This window comes from Onychomys torridus, chromosome 2 (genome assembly GCF_903995425.1).
Source record: "Onychomys torridus chromosome 2, mOncTor1.1, whole genome shotgun sequence".
Taxonomy (NCBI): Eukaryota; Metazoa; Chordata; class Mammalia; order Rodentia; family Cricetidae; genus Onychomys; species Onychomys torridus.
The window spans coordinates 91580680-91600860 of record NC_050444.1 but is presented as its reverse complement, the minus strand read 5'-3'; the positions used below and the strand labels follow the sequence as shown (position 1 = coordinate 91600860).

At 37.9% G+C, this 20181-nt stretch overlaps 1 protein-coding gene across 1 annotated transcript in view; it reads left to right on the top strand.

The window, feature by feature from the left end:
- The window catches only part of Rasef (RAS and EF-hand domain containing), a 74197-nt gene that overhangs the window by 14674 nt on the left and 39342 nt on the right, over positions 1-20181 (top strand). Inside the window, exons 2-5 of the mRNA XM_036177332.1 lie at positions 4889-5035; positions 5983-6073; positions 13683-13778; positions 17319-17396. Of these exons, the coding sequence (XP_036033225.1) occupies positions 4889-5035; positions 5983-6073; positions 13683-13778; positions 17319-17396 (412 nt within the window). The remainder of the gene's footprint in view (positions 1-4888; positions 5036-5982; positions 6074-13682; positions 13779-17318; positions 17397-20181) is intronic.

The window sequence follows — 20181 nt, the reverse complement described above, 5'->3', positions numbered from 1 at the left end:
GCCAAATGGACTGGGTTAGAAACTTTTTTTTCTTTATTTTTTGAGACTATATCATATAAAATACAGTCTGGCTCCTAACTAATTATATAGTCCAGTATGCTTTGACTTTCTGATCCTATTTTCACCTCCTGAGTGCTAGGATTATTGGTATGTGTTACCACATCTAGTTTATATGGTACTGAGGATTGAACCCATGACTTTGTATACCTTCAACAAGTCCCTGACATAAGAAGTAGGGTCAATGAGGATCCAGGGCATTCTTATATAATAGTTGATTGTGTAGCATACACGTTTTCTACCAGTGGTGGATGTTTTTCATAATTAATCTCTCTCTATATATATCTCACTGCAAATTATTCCTAGAACTTTGTTTAAGGCATGAATCAGAAAATAACCCAATGGGAATCATGTCACTATAATTTGTTCCCACTTTAGACATTTACAGAAAGTGAAGGACCTGTTGAGACTTCTGCAATGGAATGTTTCACTGTTATGCAGTTAGCTGATAAATAAGGACTCCCGAGAATGATTTTTCTGACAGATTACTACCACATAGTATATTTTTAGATTTTTGTACCCCACTAGTGTAAATGATACAAGTAAAGACATGAATTGTCCTGTTCTGTAATGAAGTTACTTAGGATGATCTCATAGAAGAAGAGATTGTTGTTGTTGATTTACTATTCTCTAATAATGTGGATTATTTTTACAACCAGTGTTTGTCCTGAGCTCTAATGGGAGGAGTGATGAATGACAGATTTGAGTATCTTAAATCATCATATAAAGTGACTTACTATTATGAGTTCACTAATAATGCTTGAATAGTTTTTAAGAATCAAGATTAGCCTCTGAATGGATTGAGCAATTTATTTAGAAGAAAAGGTCCTAAGAAATTTAAAGCAACAGGGATAGGGATATATATATGCCTAATTTAGCAGCATAGTTAATTTGTAATTCATATCATATAGTGTTTCAACGTTCTGTCGATTACTTTTGAATCCCATTTCTTCCGCCAAAGTTCAGGTATTTAGCAGAATTGAGAAGCAGTAGGATGTTAGTGGTTAATTATGAGGTCTCTAGCACAAAACAGAATTTCAATTCTGTCATTTAATCTCTGTGTCTTTGGGTCCTATGGGGTGCTCAGGCATTTGAGGCATCAAGCACCACACATAGTTTAAACAACAGGACATTCTCATAATTATAGATTCTAAATTTGACACTAGGGGATCAGTAGGGTCGGTTTGTCCTGGGCCTTTACTTTGGGCTTAGAGCTGCCATCTTCCCTTAAGTCTTCATGCAGTCTTCTCTTTGTATATGTCTATATCTAAATCTCTTCTTTCTGTAAGATCTCTAGTAAGATTGGGTTAGAACTCATCATAATGATTCATTTTAACTTAATTCCTTCCTTAAAGACTCTTAAGTCTAATTATAACTAGAGTTTGAATTCCTGGTGGTAAGGTGTCAATACATGAATTTGGGGCATTGGGACCACAATTTATCTCATAACAGGCCCCTATCTCTGCCTGATTTGTAAAATGAGTTAATAGAAATACTTTTTGTGGGTGTTGTGAACATTCCAGTAGATGTTGTACTCAAGTTATGTGGCAGTAAATTGGGGTCTGGTGAGTAGGCATAAAGAGACCCACTTCTTCTGCACCATAGCCAAAGCTTCTCTTGATTGATGGGTTGCATCCTTTGACATCAATGTCAGAAACCATGCAGTTTGGGTTCCCTTCTGGCACAAGTGGAGAGCCAGGTTTTCTGCTATTATCACAATATGTATAGCAGAGTCCTTTTTTTTTTTTTTCTGCTTTGAAGAACATTTATTCTAGTTCTTCCTGCTTGCCTTCTTATTTGCTGCATTCCTGCCTGTTGTAGATAATGGTGGCTTTGTAGAAAGGAGGCAGAGGTTAATTACCACTCAGATAAGCTTTATTAGAAGAATTTCAGCAGCATCACAGCCTGTAGTGGGAGGACATGCATTCAGGTCCAGATAAGAGTTTCATTATAAGAGACAGCTGTCAAGGATAGTGTTGATGGGATCCTGAAGGGACAGAGCCTTCATTTCTCCTCAGTTCTAAAGAACAAGGAGAATTACAGCACAGTGGGATCTTGAAGGAAAAGGTAGACCTTCAGGTCCAAAGAACAAAAGGGGATTTCTTGCTTTCATAGGATTTCAAGGGCAGATGGGGAGATGGATAAATTCCATACCATGTAACCCAGCCTAGACGTAAAAGTCACAAGATGCTGATAAAGTAAAGTAATAATGCAAGCTTGTCTTGGGTCTAGGAGCAGATGGTGTGCAGCTGCCCAAGGGAGAGAATGAACTCTGTGAGAACTGTAAGGTCACTGAACACCTTGTTCTCATTCCTGTCTAGGGAGAGAGCCTGTAACCTGACCTACCTTTCCTGTCTCTCCCACCCACCAATCAACCTTCAGCCTTGTCCTTCTTTTGTTTCCTTTTAACTAAAATAATAATAATTTACAATTTAGCTAGAATGGCCTTGATTGAACTCATGATCCTCCTGCATTAGCTTCCAAAGTTGTTCTTCTGACCTCTGTGAGCACCAGGCATTCATGGGGTGCACAGACATGCATGAAATAAACATATACATAAAATAATAAATAAATACATCTAAAACAAACATGAATACAGACTACCCTTGAAAGACTCTAGCCAAAATGAATGGATAAGATGGTGTGAGTTCTGTGTTCAGGGTATTTGAATGATCTGTGATCATCACACCATTGTCTATGCATGGGTACTGTGGATGGCTGTGAAAGGATTATGAACTTCCTGGTTTCTTGTCCTGCCCAGTAGTGTTTCTAGTGTAAGACATGCACATCAAGAGTAATCTCTCTATATTAGGGTGAGGAGACAGTGGATCTTTCACACTGTTGAGAGAGTGACTATCAAATCACAGTGGAAGATCATCAAGTATAAGAAATAACCACGTGCTGCTGCTGATTATTTAATAATACAGTGTATATGAAAGGATCTACCTTTTTTTTGAGTACTATCTATCCCTAGCATTTTTAATCTTGATGAAAATTGAAATTAGTTATTTCAGACCTAAGGAATTACCTATTTTTCCAAACCCTGGTATATCTTTTAGCTGGTATATATGTTATTTTCTTAAAAAAAAAAATCCTATTACTGTCATTTTACAGTTCCTGTAAAATTACAACACTCCTTGCTCTGTAGTGGAATAGGAAGTAAGGATAGATTGCAGTGTTCCTGATGTACCATGTCAAAGGATACCAGCACACAGCCTATCTGTTGAGAAAAGTGTTGGTACTGGTAGAAAGTCAAATGATTATTAAATCCACCCAGAGTATGTGTCTTAGTTAGGGTTACTATTGCTGTGACTAAAGTCAAATTGGGGAAGAAAGGGTTTATTTCACTTACAGTTCCACGTAACAGTTCATCATCAAAAGCAGTGAGGTCAGGAACTTAAGCAGGGCTGGAATGTGGAGGCAGGAGCTGATGCAGAGGTAGTGGAGAGGTGCTACTTACTGTCTTTCTCTCCATGACTTGCTCATCCTGCTTTCTTATACAATCCAGGACCACCTGCCCAGGGGTGGTCCCACCCACAGTGGGCTGGACCCTCCCACATAAACCACTAAGGAAATGCTTTACAGGCTTTCCTACAGCCAGATTGTACTGAGCCATTTTCTCAATTGAGGGCCGTCCTCTCCAGTGACTGTAGCTTGTGTCAACTTGACATAAAACTAGCCAGCACAACATATATTTCTCTAAAGACATAAAAGGGTGATTTACATGAAAACCACACTTACTTCTACTTAGGGCATTAGCTCATGATCTCTGAGGCTGGAATGCAATTAGCTGTCCAATCACCTCTTTTCTTCTAGGTAATGAAACAGATGATAGCTCTAGGCCATAGATTGCTTCACAATGGACTGTTAAATAAATAGATAGATGATAGAAAAATAGATAGAAAGATAGATAGATATGAAGCATTATCAGAGGACTGGAACTTGGAGCCTCATCCCTGACTCTGGGGAATAAAAAAGGGCTGAAAGTTGGTTTTAAGAGTGTGCTTAGGGAACTTCTGGGTCTGTGAATACATCGAAGTGTTCACACTTTGGCAGCATGAGTGGCATAGGCAAAGCATAAAAATTCTGTGGCCCCTCTATACCCTTCCCATTTTGCTATTCTTTGTAATAAGTTGTTAAAAGAAAGTAAATATTTTCCTGAGTTCCATGAGCCATTTTAACATACTAATGGGAACTGCTGATTTGTAGCTGATTAGTTTGAAATAGGCATCACTTGGACAGGTGACTGTTGCCTGAAGAGGGGCAAAATTGTAGATTAGAGCCCTTAGCCAGGGAGCTTGTGCCAACTTTCCATAGTTATTAAGTAGAAAATTTGAACATCTAATTGGTGTCTGAAAAATAGAAAATTGATTGGTATGAGAAAGCTCCAAATTTTTAGTGTTGAAGAACTAGGAAGAAAAAAGTGTGAATGTATCCACAAATGTGAATTTGCCTGAAGTAATTTCGACTGACCACAAAATAATAATAATCCATTCTAAGTTCAAAGATTAACACACATCTTGTTAGGGATTGGAGAAGAATTTGGTAACCAATTCACTTTTCTTTAAAGTTCATTACTATCCAATTTTTAGTAAGTAAAATGAATAATTCCTCATCCTAATTTCCTTTCCTTGCATTTGCCCTGGATTTCCCACTTGCCATCTTCTGACATGGAGAATACAATAGGCTCTCTGCCTTTTCTGTTATCTTTATTCCAGATCAGTCTATGGATATTAAAATCCTTGTTTCTTTTTTAGTTATTTATCTCATCCCTGCACATTTTCTGTTTTACTTTTAAACTGATACCACTTAATTTTAATATTTTTGGCAGAAAAGAACAAGTTAGTACCCTGTACCAGAACATCAATCTTGTGGAGCCAAGATTAATCCAGCCATATGAACATGTGATAAGAAACTTTCTCCGTGAGATCAAACTCCAGAGCACAGAAATGGAAAACCTGGCCATTGCAGTGAAGAGGTATCAATCCACTTCCTTTCTGAGGACACATAGGGTCCTTTTACGTGTTCTGTGACCAGGGTTGTAAAGGGACTGAATAGCACTGATGTTATGATACAAGTGGTCTTCCTGAACTTTTGGAATCCAGAACATTCTAGAATATTCCACAGAGGGTAAGTTGTGTTAAGTAGTAATTGCAGTAATAGCAATCTGTTGGTTGGTCATTGCCATCCTCTGTTGTCAACTCCTTGGAATTGACAATTCCATCCTGAAAAATTCAGACTGTGTCTTCTCCCCAGCTATTTGACCCAAACAGGAAACTTCACCAAAGGAAACGTGACCAAAACAGAAGTAGGCAGACTCTGAAACCAAGATAGGTAAAGACCTTACCATCAGATTTCCTATTCTTTCCAAGTCTCAGTCCTGAGTCTTCAAAAGAGTGATAAAGATGCACCCTTTGGGGTCATGAGTTCCAATACACGACATCTTGGGTAGAGTACAAGATTTTTCCTAGCAGATAATTTTATCTCTGGAACTGTAAAAGACTGATTAGAAACAGTTACTGAAATTGATCCTTCTGTCTTTAACTTTAGCCTATATGATTTTGAAGTTTAGATAATAGAATTTTAAAATTATATCTAATAGTCTATTGCCATAAAGATCTTTCATTTGTCTAATTTTGTTACCCAGTTATGGCAATAAAATGTCCACATTTGCTGAAAGTCTCCCAGAAATTTGCTGTTTTTAGTTATTGTTTGTCTCAGCCTAATATTTAATCTATTTCAGTTGTTTAATGTCATTTTACACCTAAATAGTCATATTGGCAACCTTAGTTCATCACATAGAAGGACTGGGAAACATCATGTAGAATACTAACCTCATCTATAAAATGTGAAGCCTGAAGTTGAGTTTTGAGTTTCTTTTTATATTTTTCAATCTAAGTATACAATGAACTTTTCGAATTTCAGAGCTCAAGACAAGGCAGCCATTCAACTGAGTGAGCTGGAAGAGGAAATGGATCAGAGGATTCATGCAGTAGAAAATGAGACCCGGAAAGATGTGAGTTTGTGGGTTGGCCATTTATTGATTTGGCAGATCTTTAGGGAGCACCTTTTATTGTGGAGCTCTGGGTACTTCTCTTGGTGACAAAGCTTGGGGACAGTAGGGTTTACTGCTTAGTACCCTATATCAAAATAGCAACCTTCTAGATTTTGAGCAGAGAAAGGATTTTTATAACCAAAAGTGTTTTGTGGTCTCAAGTTAAAGAGATATAGAGATTGTAATCAAGTACGCTGAGGACATGCCTCTCAGGTACTAACAATGCTCATGTGAGTGGGAGAGGAGTCAGCTTACATGTGAGGGCAGAGGTCTCTTTGAAATGCAGGGCATGGAATGGAGGACTGGAGTCAGATTTGGTGAGAAGATGCTGAACATTACCTGTATGTTGTTCTCACTACCAGACTTTAAATCTCGATTGCAGTTAATTTAAAATCCTGTCTCTTAACTGTGGTATTTTGTGATAGAATCTTATTGTTACTGGGATTCTTAAGTGGAAAGTCACATGGTATCTTTAGTGATTTTTTTTCATGGGAGGAGTGTTTTTCAGTATAAAATAGGTTTGGGAAGTTGATATTTGCTGAAAGCAGAAAATATACATATTTTCTTTGAGTAGGTAATATTAGGATGTAAAATTCTATTTTTGTGTTTCGAGGCAATAAAAGTGTAGTCCCCAATGCTGGCATCAAGCAGACATAAGTCTATATCCTGACTTGGCCCTTACCAAGGCCAGGTGGCACTAGTGAAGTAATGTCTCCTGTGAGTCTCAAGGAGGATTAGTCATGGTGACGTATGTAAAGTACTGAGAAGTACTTTGATAGGCACAGCCACGGCTGTTACTGTCTTTTACTGTGCCTTCTTTGTTTCCTTTCAGATAATTTATCTTACTTGTCTTTACCACACACATGGATTCCTTTGAGTATCTTTATTGTCCTATCTCTTTAAAAATTTTTATTAATTCTTTGAGAATTTCATACAAGGTATTTTGATTATATTCACTACTCAGCTCCTCCCAGATCTATTGGCCTTTCTCTAACCAGCTTTACTGCATGTTATTCCCATTTTCTTTTAATCCCATGTTTGCCCAGTTTGTGCTACCCAAATTCTTGCTGGGCCAATTGTTTTTATATCTCACAGAGTTCACATCTGAGTGAGACTGATACTTACTTTTTGATTCTGGTAGTGTTCATAGCACCTTCCACAGTCTGATCAGTGTTCATTTGTATGTGTTTAAATCTACTTATTCTAGCACAGTTGAAAGCAGCTGTGGTTGGTCTGTTTTGTGCTGAACACACCTGTGCTTTGCCAAAGCCAGCTGGTTGTGTTTGTGTAAGCTTCCTCTTTTGTCCTGGCTCTGCTCTGCCCCGGGTTAGTGTGCACTGTGTCCACAGCTGTTGTTTCATAGCGAGTCTTGAAGTCCGGTGGTTTCAGGCCTTGTTTTCATTCCTTTACAGAGTTGCTTTGCCTGTTTAATTTATTTAATTTCCATAGAATCAACTTATATTGATATTTAAAAGCAAATCTAAAACACATTCTGCTGGAGGTTTGACTACCCAGTCATTTGTATGTTAAGGTAGGACACTGGCATTGTAACAGTACTGAGTACTCTAATCCATAAATGAATCTCTAGTTCTCCTTCCTCAGAAGTGCTAGTAGTCTTCAGTGTGCAGATACTACATATAATTTGCTTCTAATTATTCTATTTTGATGGTATTGAAAAAAAATATATAAAATGTATATTCATTAACTTCTGATGTGTTCTAGCAGTTTTTGGGGGCTGATAATAGCAAAAATCTATGAATAAAGACAATTTTTTTGTTTTGTTTTTTTGAGACAGGGTTTCTCTGTGTAGTTTTGTTGCCTGTCCTAGATCTCACTGTGTAACCCAGGCTAGCCTCAAACTCACAGAGATCTGCCTGGCTTGTGAGTGCTGGGATTAAAGGCATGCGCCACTGCCACCTAGCATGAATAAAGACAATTTCACTTCTCTTCTGGAAACGTTTTCTTATTTTACTTTCTATGATATATTATATTCCATCTGTAATGATGAATTCTGTTTGCTAAATTTTTATTATATGTGTCTGTGGATGCACAATTACAGCTTATTGAGAGATAATTATTTAGTTTTGTGGTGCTGGGAATAATCTGCTATATTTATCAGAGCAGAATTAAGCATTTTTATGGGTTCATGTTTGGGTATGTAGGAGGTAAGCAGCTCAGTTCACTGTCCAGTTAGACAGTATTTTATCATACCATTTATCATTCCTGGGTTTGATAGTTTATGGGAAGGCTCAGGGACCATTAGGAGTTAGGCATTTTATATATATATATATATATATACACACACATCACAAAATGTTGAGTTAGGTGCCTAGCAATTGGGGTCTGGTTACTGCAAGTGGGCGATTTTGCTTTTTAGATTTTGCCCCCCCTTTTTTTTTTGGTCAATGACATTTTTATTGAGAAAATATGAAAAGATAGTGAACAGCATTACTAATGTCTATCATTGATTAATTTCTCCTTAATGTACTTCAGTGTTTTCTGAGATTTTATGCATTAAACATCAATAATTTTATTATTTAAAAAAGTTTAAAATATAATTACATCATATACCCCTTTCTTTTTTTCTGTCAAACTCCTACCATGTCCCTAACCCTCATTTCCCCTCAAATTCTTCTTTAATTGTTACTGTTACATGTATGTGCATTAGTATATAAATACAACATGCTGAGTCTGCTTAGTGTTGCTCATGTGTATACAAGCTTGTATGTATACAGATTTCTGGGCTGACTGCTTGGTATTAGATAACAGTTAAAGGTCTCGTCCCCAAGGAAGACTAATTCTCTCCTTCATCATTCCTTAGTAGTTGGTTTTTCTCCCTTCCATCTTAGCATGCTTATTGGTGTTGTCCTTGTTCCAGTTTTGTTCAGGTTGTGATGGTGTTGTGATATCATGGTTGTAACTTCTCTGTCTTTCTAGGAGATACACTCTCTCAGCAGATTTTCCATTCTTCTGGTTTTTACTACTCGGACACTGGTTGGAATGAATCTCTACCACCCATGTCTGCTTGGTCCCAAGTAAACACACAGAGGCTTATATTATTTACAAACTGTATGGCCTATGAGTCAGGCTTCTCACTAGCTAGCTCTTAAAACTTAACTCAGCTCCTTTCTATTAATTTATATATTGCCACGTGGCTTCATGGCTTACTGTTACTTTCACATCTTGCTTCTCCTGGTGGCTCGCAGCATCTCTCCTTTCTTATCCTTTCTCTCCAGTTTGAATGTATTGCCTAACATTATTCTGCCTCATCATTGGTCAAACAGCTTTATTTATCAATCGATCAGAGCAACATATATTCACACTGTACAGAAAGACATCCCACATGAGACATCCCACAGCAGATCCCTCAGCTATACATTCATGAGTTGTGCTTTATGTGTATCTGTTGTGACTGGGCACTTCACAATCGATTGTTCTCTGTATTTTGACCAGTTGTGGTTTTCCACACTGGTCTTTAGCTGCAAAGAGATGCTTCTTTGATGTGGGGGAGTAGGGTTGGGGTGTGAGGGGAGGCAGTAGCTACACTTATTTTTGGCTATTAGGATGTGTATTTAGAATGCAGTTAAGAATAATACTGGCTTAGTAAAGTGGTAAAAGGTCCTCTTCTAAGGTCTATGACCTCACTAGCCCTGGGTAGTTGGATAAGTATCCAGTACAAAATGTGATTTTCCTGCTGTTGAGTGGCCTGTAAGTACAATTAGATGGCTGTTGGTTACCACCAACATATTTGTGCCACAACTGTACCCTTAGAGATATCATGCCATGCTGGTCATTTTGTGGTATATAAGCTCACAGTTGAGTAGGACTTTGGTTACATCTCTTCCTTGGCAGCTAGTATAGCAATATCTGGTATTATGAAAGTTATTCACTTCTATCAAGTTCAGTGTAACTGGATTTATGTTGCATGAATACCCAACTGTCATCGCAGAGCCTTCATCCAGTCACTGATGGAAGAAGATGCAGAGATCCACAGCTGGGCAAAAGACTGAGCTCCAGGAATCCAATTGATGAGAGAGAGGAGGGATTCTGTGGGCAGGAGATGTCAAGATCATGATAGGAAAATATGCAGATGACCAGCCTCACTAGTGGAAACCCATGAACGAACTGTGGACTAATAGCTGTGGATCCCCCATTTGACTAGACTAGGCCCTCTGAATATGGGAGACAGTCATTTAGCTTGAACTGTTTGGGGGGGCCCCCAGGCAGGGGATTGGGATCTTTCCCTGGTGCATGGGCAGGCTTTATGGAGCCCAGTGCCTAGGGTGTGACACCTTGCACAGCCTTGGTGCAGGGGGGAGGGGCTTGGACCTGCCTCAGCTGAGTGTGCCAGGTTCTTCTGACTCTCCATGGGAGACCTTGACTTAGAAAATGTGGGGATGGGGTATGGGTTATGGGGGAAGGCTGGGGGTGAGGATAGGGAAAAGGGGGGAATCTGTGGTTGGTGGGTAAAGTGAATAGAACATTTTTTAACAATAAAAAAAGAAGAAAAACTAAAGTAGTAACCCACCAAAAAAACATTATTCCCCAGGGAAAAGATTTTGGGTTATAGGCCTATACAAAGAGCATGACATCTTCAGTAATAAGGACTTACATAAAACTCCGGGAGGCAATCAAGGACAACACAATAGCCTATGTTGTTTTTGGAGTCTCTTGGACTCCCCTAACTTGAGAGAGGGTTTTTCAGTCCTGGTATTGAGGATTTTGTTAATTCATGGCTCTTGTGGGGAGCATTGTAAGCCCTAGTGAGATATTGAAGATTTATGTTTTATATGTATACATATGCATCCATATGTGTTATATGTCCTTTTTGATAAATAAAGGCTAATGATTCTTATGTTTTCCCCCAAGAGTTGTAGTGTTATTTTGCCTCCCTCTTTCCTACTGTATTGGCTTTCTTCCTCTTCTTCAATTATAGCCTCCGCCATTTTTTCCCATTTTTCCAGTTATGTCACTTGTAGATTGCTATTCTCCTCTCTAGTACCAACTCCTGCCCTCTTGGTACATTTTTACTTTCCTAATTTCTGTGATTATTTCAGGCTAAATACTCACATCTGAAAATTTGGATCTTGGAATGACAGATGAGAGAGAACATGCGCTTTTCTTTTTGTGTGTCTGGGTTACCTCACTCAATATAATCTTTTCTACTTCTATCCACTTACCTGCAGATTTCATGATTTCACTTTTTATTACAGTTGAGTACTATTCCATCATGTATATGAACCACATTTTCACTCCTTATCCCTTCCTCAGTCGAAGGACATTTCGGTTGTTTCTTTTTCCTATCTATTGTGAATAAAGCATCAATGCACATAGCTGAGCAAGTATCTGTGGGGTCAAGTCCTTTGTCATATGCTGAAGAATGGAATGGGCTATGTGGTAGAATTATTTTAGCTTTTTGTTAATTTTCCATACTGATTTCCATATAGGCTATACCAGTTTGCAATCCCAATGACAATGAATGAGGGCTCTGTTTTCTTTACATTCGCTCCAGGATTTATTGCTTATTGGTAGTTGTGCTTATCTTAGCCATTATAACTTGGGTCTAATGAATCTCAGAGTTGTTCTGAATTGCATTTTCCTAATTTCTAAGGATAGTGAACATTTTTCTTAGGTATTATTATAATATTGTTTTTCAGTTTCTGAATGTGTCTTCTTCTGACTCTTTGTTTTTTTGAGTCTATACCAATATCCTATATGTCTGAAGCAACAAAGGGACCCTTATTGTCTCCTGAGCTGACTTTTGGTGTTACTGTATTCAGGTGAACCTATACTCAAGCCGCCACCTGACTTCCTTAGGACATGCATGTTGGTTCAGTAGTTCTTTACCCTTAACTTTGGTATTCAATTCACCTTTGCTTAGTGAAGCCAATTCCAGTGCAAAAAGGTTTAAAATTTTTTACTTATTTCTGCCGGGCAGTGGTGGTGCACGCCTTTAATCCCAGCACTTGGGAGGCAGAGGCAGGTGGATCTCTGTATGTTTGAGGCCAGCCTTGTCTACCAAGTGAGTTCCAGGAAAGGCACAAAGCTACACAGAGAAACCCTGTCTTGAAAAACAAAAACAAAAACAAAAAACAAACAAACAAACAAAAAAAAAGAGTTGGGGAAGTTACACATAATCTGCTAAGTGACTGAGTCTAAGATCAGAAAAGGGCAGTCTCAAGCTCCAAATTATTCATCAGAAAAGCTTTGTGCATTAAACCAATTAAGATGGTGAATTTGATAAGGGGGCAAGTCAGCCTATGTAAGAAGAGGACAGGAATTTCCCATCATCTGGGGACTTAAAAAAAAAATCACTGTATTGAGCTAAATCAGCACACTAGCTATTTTTACTGTTCCTTTATGCTAGTCTCTCTTTCTGCAGAATTGTATACTATTAAAAATTGCTTTGTTGTCACTAGTGCCTTTGGATTTGTTCTTTTATTCCCAGCAAGCTGTGATCTAGCCTGACGATAAACTTGTCTTTCAGCTTCAAGGGGGAGGGGCTGCAAGGTCACAGCACAGCTAATCAGCTTTGTCTTGCAAGTCCACTCTGGGTGGGGAAATGAGTGACTTGATTTGCTTTTCTGTTGTTCCTGTAGGTGCTTGTCTGTCTCTTTGTCATATGGGACAAATTGCAAGGGGACTCGGTGGCTTTTGGTACAGCAAAAGACAGCGAATGGATCTGTAATATAAAAGTCTTGTTCCAAAAGACAGTGATGAGGTCACTATTGTCTTTTATAGATCCCTTATATGTTACTTAACTTTTTCACAGACTCTGTTTTCCAGCATGTAGCCAGCAACTTGGAAAGTTTCCAGTCTTCTACCCAAGCCCATTCCTCCTACCTCAGTAGAAATGTCTGCATAGCAGTCCCTGTGCCCTCTGGTGTGCCTTTTTGTCACTCAACTACAGGGAAACTCAATGGGACACATAGGAGTGTGCAACATACATGTGCTATGAAATGGTGTCTCCACTCCCATCATTAATGCCTGGGGATGTTTTAGCCACCTTTCTTGGTGTTAGTGCATTTCAGCATGTTGACTCAAGGACAAAACCACCTAATAACATTTCTCAGATTATACCCCTGTTAAGGAACTCTCCCAGCCTATCACAGTTGCTGCATAGACATTTATGATGATGTGATTTGAATTTAGGTAAAAATGAAAAGGACAGGACAATAGGTCACTGGCTGTGCCTTCCTGAGTCCTGAGCCATCATAGGACGTATGTGTTCACTGGATCCCATAGCTGTGCTGTATCTTTTGAGAGCAATGGTTAAATGATTCACTGGTATGCTGTGGTATTATCATGGTGCTTCATTCTGAGAGACTGCACATCAGGATGGTGTGAAAATCTTGACGTTCTGTAGTTCTTCCATTTTTGTTGTCTCAAGTCCAGCACTCCTGCACACCTAAAACATCCTGGTATCCTTCTGCCATCTAGTCTCACCCTTCCTGTTTAGGAACGTTTTTTGTCAGCTTAGCTTGATATGAAATTCTTCATGTCTATGAGAATTTGAAGGCCATTTAAGAGATAGAAATTACCTAAATGATGTCTTTCATTTTCCCTCCAGGAAAAACGCAAAGCAGAGGAAGCCCTCAGTGACCTCAGACGTCAGTATGAAACAGAAGTGGGAGACCTACAGGTGACCATTAAAAAGTTAAAAAAGGTATGTACATGGGATATAGACATTCTGGAAATACCTTTAGTATCTCACTGTGTCTAAGACATGGAAAATGAAAAACATTTATAATTATGTTGAAGAGAAGAAAGAATGACATTACTGAGTCAGTTTAACTCCTTGAGAGACTGATTTTAAAGCCCCCTCCACATAGTTCTTCTAGATCTTGGACCATCTGACTTATAATATGGGAATAATAAAATGTCTTATCCTTGAACAGTTCATCAAACCCACTTCTTTACTTTTCATTCACTAAGTGCTTTGAGGGAATCACCTGCATCCAGAGGAAAGTGTGTTCCTTATTGAAACATTGTCTATGTCAGGTATCCCTGTGTTCTTAGCTTACTACAATGTGCATAGCAGATATTTTGTAAATATTAAGTGAAATAAAAATTGTTTTTTAAGTAGAAAGTTCCAGCTCTAACAATCACCTGATCATTGAGAAGGAAGAAAAAGTTTGTGGAAACATGAGCAAAAGTATGTTTGATTATTGGTATTCTCCCTCTTGGTTCCAATGAACAGGTTCTTTGTACTCTTAGATATACTTGCACATATTAATGAGTGACTCTGAAGTTTGGTAGTGAGACAGGGGAGTTTTGTAGCCCTTACCAGCTTCCGTGGTGCAGATGCTTGTAGTGTTATTGACATCATGCTATCAAATTCACATTTCTATATGCAGAAGTAAACTTTCACCTGCCACTATAAGATGGATCTATCTCAGAATTAAGCTCACATCTCACAAGTAGTGGGAATAGCTTAAGTAAACAGAACTAAGAATTAGTTTTCTTCGATGTCTGTTTTAGGCATGCTTTTCCCAATGCAGTCTAAGGCCTTCTTACTCTTTCTCTCAACTCCTCCCCACCATATTTTTGCCATAAGGCACTTGTCTGCATTGTGGCTGACCTCCATTGCTAAATATACCAGTCTTACCTCAAAGGACATGCCTTCCTTTTAAACATCTTCCCTCCCCTCCCCCCTACCCAGAAGCTGCAAAAATTAAGGCTTATCTTTCTAAGATTTTTTCCTTTAAATTATACTAAAATTGTTGTTTTGTTTTCTTTTGAGTCTCTTATTTAATTTGTTTGTTATTGAGACTAAGATCCTCAAGAGAGGAGCCATATTTCCCCAGTAACATGTGGCACCCCAGGTGAGCTTCCCTTAACATAAGCATCACTAGCAGTTAAGTAAAGTTACAATTAACTTGCCATTGTAACCCATGATCATCTTAGTCTCTGCAGTGACTGAGAAACCATCTAGGAGTTCTCTATAAAGCAATTAAACCATGATTATCTTATATGTAGTTGTTTTAAATAATAACTAGACCATCATACTATGAATGGATTCCAGAATTATGAATCAGCTTATCCATGGAGTCTTTTAGTCATTATCTTCATTTATTTCTATGAGTTCCCAGCTCTTTACATTACAAGGATGGATGCAGAAATTGTTACCTGATATAACATATGATGAAGTCCTAACAGTGAGAGATCATAAGTGAGGATGATGAGGCCTGACCCGAGTCCTCATTGAAATTATACTAATTTCTTTGTATAACACATGGAAGTATTTTCTTAATATTTTCAACCCTTAACTTCTCATTTAAAACATAGTTTTAATAATGAATAATGCTTACTAACTGTAGTAATTGGTATTTTATTGACTATAATTTAGTAAGATCCTTCACAGAATTTGAAAATGTTAAATATGAATTTGCTTTTGAGGATCGTAGTAAATGAGGACTAAGTTCCAGATAGGTGAATGGCCTGCTACAAATTATATAGCTGGTAGAATCTGTGTTTCTTGCCTTTTAAACTTCTTGCCCACCTGGTATGTTTGCTGTATAAAACAGTAAAAATATTTATGGGAGATAATGTTAAGTGCTCTCAAAAATTATAAAGAAAATACTTTAAAGAGTATTGTGACTGCCATTATTTTTGACAATTATTCTGAAAGTCTTAGCTTTTTTCCTTCATAATTTTCTTCTGTGAAGTCATCTATCTTTTTATTAGATATATTATGATAATCAATTTTAAGTTCAAATTCTACTATAGTCATAGTAATAGAAAACAGCACAGAAGTGGCATGTTGAAGGATACACAGATCAATGAACTAAAGTACCTAGAAATAGATCCACAAAGCTACAACCATCTGATTCTCATTCAGGTGCTAATATTGGAGAATCAACAGCCTTTCTTAGGAAGTGGTGCTAAGTAACTAGATAAACACATGTAGAAGGCTGGATCCAGATCTGCCTCCTGCCCTATAGGAGAGTCAACACAAAGGGTATATGAAAAGAAAGCAATCTAGCAGAAGGCAATGCCTGGAAAATGAGACAGTCTTCACCAGACAATAAACCCAGTTAACATGCATCTGTCAGTCATAGTTGGTCACATGGAAGTCTTGTCACATGACAGCTTCTGGCAAGATGGGTAATGCTCATAGATAAAGCACATGAGCATGTATGATGAAATCTGGTAAACCTTTTGGCTAGTGGAGAAGCCCTCTGTTCCCTCTGGGAAGTTACTTCTTTATAATCAAGTCTTTTTGTTTTTGTTTGCAGTGCTAAGGAAATGTGGTACTTTGCCCCCCCCCCCCCCTTTTTGACATTTTTTTTTGAGACATAGTCTTGATCTATTTCTCAGGTTTTTGACCTTTAATTCATTGTGTATCATAGGCTGGCTCTAAACTTATGATCTTCTTGCCTCTTCCTTCCAAGTTCTGGGTTCACAGTTGTATACCACCACAGATGACTCATGGGAAAGTTATTTTTGTTTTAAATATTCCTGAATTCTGGTACGAATGTAATAACAGCCAGCAAGCAGACCTCATGTATGCACATTTATAATTCATTCTGTCTCTGTGCATGTCTAGCTTCACATCATGCTTACGTGCTTAGATATCAGTGATTTCATTTATTATTGTAAGCATTTTTAAAGTTCACTATGAAGAAAACAGGGGAGTCTGACATTAACACTCTTAGTTTTTTTAAAATTTATAGCTGATTGTGGTAATGAACCCCTTTGTTTCTAGTACTCATCTATATGTCCAGCAATTGAGAGGTAGGAATTTCAGGAGTTCAAAGCCAGCCTCAGCAAGTAAGCAAAATTGAGGCCAGCGTATATGATAGGAGACTATCTCAAACAGCAATAAAAAAATCATACATTCTACAGGAGATAAGACTATTACAAAGTAAACCAAAGTGTTAAGCATACAGGATGAAAGAGAATGTCCATATTCTTTCAGCAAATAAGGAAAGCAAGGATTGGGTTGTTTTATTATGGAGTGGTTTCCAAAATGATTTTTGTAGTGCTTTAAAGATAATACATTTAATCATAAAAGGCCCTCTCCAATTGTTTGTATTATTAAAAATTCTTCAATATTTTGTCATTTAGTGATTTGTTAAGTCATAAGATGTTAAAAATTAAAAACTTCTAGAGTTCCTACATTAATATTCAAGAATATCTTTAATCTTCACCAAAATGCTTCTAAATGAGTTTCCAAACACCTAACTTTTGTTTGCTCTTTCAGCTTGAAGAACAGTCAAGACACATAAGTCAAAAGCAAGATGTGACAGCATTAAAGAAACAAATTTATGATTTAACAATGGTAAGAATCACTTTCACTGGAAGAAATTTATTTCTTTTTAGATAATGTCCTTGTTATTTTTCTCTAAGTATGATAAAGCACCATGACCAAAAGCAACTTGGGGAGCTAAGTGTATTCCATCTGACAGCTCTCAAGTAACAGTCCATCACTAGAGGAAGCCAGGGTAGGAAGAGAAGCAAAGACTGAGGCAGAACACTGCTTACTGGTTTATGCCCATGGCTTGCTTTCTTACATCCCTAGGACCACCTGCCAGGGGATGTCATCATGCGTAGTGGGCCCATCCACATCTATCATTAATCAAGAAAATGCCCAGCAGATTTGCCTCTACTCCAGTCTGATGGAGGGGTTTTCTCAGTTGAGATTATCTATCACCAAATGACTCTAACTGGTAGCAAGTTGACAGAAAATGAACCAACACAGACAACATGCACATGTGCGTGCTATTTGTTGTTTCTGTGATTCTGGAATAAAAGTTTAAAGAGAAACTGAGAGTATAATTACAGAAAATCTTTGAAATGTATTTGAGTAACTATATTATAAGAGGGGGTTTCTCTCAATTAAATACCACTTATGAGTAGTTTTATTTTTTTTTTTAAGTTTATTTACTTAAAGTAATACACGCATGGCGTTGAATGCTATCTTAACTTTGGTTAACCATGCCTTTAGAAGCATCCCTGCTTTTGTATGTGTGATTTTCCCTGCCTTCAGCTTTTCTTTAGGTCTTTTCGGTATATTCCTGTTGCTGTTTGTTTTCTCTGCTGCAAAAATAAATAACATTTACCTCTGCTTTGGTTTTATTTTATATAGCTCTCAAATATTAAAAGTTTTTGCCTGCTCTAACTCTTGAGCTGGGATTACATAGCTTTCTATGTAGTCAGTTATCATTATCCCACTTAGGAGAGAATTTTCCTAGCCTTACAGTTTCAGCCGTTCCTGATGTTGCTGCATCATAGTTGCCTTTATTTGGTGTAGCATGAATCTTAAAAGATCTTATTAATAAAAACATACCCAGAGCCAGCTATTGGGGTGAATGCTGGAAGATCAGAGAAAAGAACCAGCCACAGCTAACCTCAGCTCACCAATTGCTCAGTTTATCTTGTTCCTCAAACTGGAAGCCTCTGTATCCTCATCTGAATGGATCTCAGCTGAACTGCTACTAAAAGCCTAAAAGCTTTACCAGGCCCTAGTTTCTGGTCCTCATGCCTTATATACCTTTCTGCTTCCTGCCATCATTTCCTGGGATTAAAGGCATGTGTCACCATGCCTGGCTGTTTCCAGTGTGGCTTTGAACTCACAGAGATCGGGATGTATCTCTACCTCCAGAATGCTAGGATTAAAGGTGTGTGTGCCACCATTTTCTGGCCTCTATGTCTATCTAGTGGCTGTTCTGTCCTCTGACCCCAGATAAGTTTATTAGGATGTACAATATATTGGGGAACACAATATATTACCACAATTTGGATTATGACTTTCATGAAGAGTTGCCTGCTCTGACTCTGTTCTTGGTTTCTTGTTTTAAACAGATTCTTAGTTAGGGTTATTATTACTATGATGAAATACCATGACAAAAAATGGCTTGGGAAGGGTTTATTTCAGATACTGTTCCATATAACAGTTTATCAAAAGCAGTGAGGGCAAGAACTCAAGCAGGGTAGGAACCTGGAGGCAGAATCTGATGCAAAGGGCAGGGGGGAGTGCTGCTTATGGGTTTGCTTCTCTGTGTTCCTCAGCCTGCTTTCTTTTCCTTCCTTCCTTCCTTCCTTCCTTCCTTCCTTCCTTCCTTCCTTCCTTCCATCCTTCCTTCCTTCTTCCTTTCTTTCTTTCTTTCTTTTTTAATAGAGCCCAGGACCACAGCCCAGGAGTAAGCCTACCCACAATAGGCTGTGCTCTCCCACATCAATCACCAATTAAGAAAATGTCCGCCATGCTTGCTTATAGCCAATCGAATAACTGCAACTTATGTCAAGTTCTTATAGAGCTAGGTGGTACAAAAATACTCAACCATCTTTGTTATTCCACCATTACTATAAAATTCTTCATTTTCCCTTGAAAATATTGATTTTGTAGGTCATGAAATGACACTTTTTATTGGATTGTTTTAATCTTCATATACATATGTATGTATATATATGTATACACACACACACACACACACACACACACACACACACACACACACACATGCCTATAGGCAAGCCTGTCAGACAGTTTCTTAATTGGTGATTGATATGGGAAGACAGAGTCCATTGTGGGTGGGCTTACTCCTAGGCTGTGTTCCTGAATTTTTTTACTTCATTATAACATAATATTTATTTAAATGAATTACACTCAGTGTTTGTTTCTGGGAAAAATGAAGCAGTACATAACTCTCACACTCTTAACTTTCTCTGTTCTTCAAATCTTCTTGTTCAAAGAACCAATTATTGATTCAAATATTGTACCTGTTAAAGTTTAAAAAATTTAAATTCTTAACATCATTCTTTATTTTTGTATGTGACATTTGTTAGTAAACTATGACAGACCAGTGCTGGACACTATACCTTTGCTATGTTATTGCAGAAAGACAGACAGACACACACACCCACGCACACACCCCCACACACATTTCCTTGAAAGTTTCTCTAAATGACTGAGTAGAAACACTATGTAGATCAGATTGGCCTCAAACTCACAGAGATCCACCTGTTTCCACTTCCTCAGTGTTGGAATTAAAGACAAGTGCTACCATGCACAGTTCATTTCGTTTTATTTTCCTTGCCCTCTCCTTTTAAAGTATTTATTTATT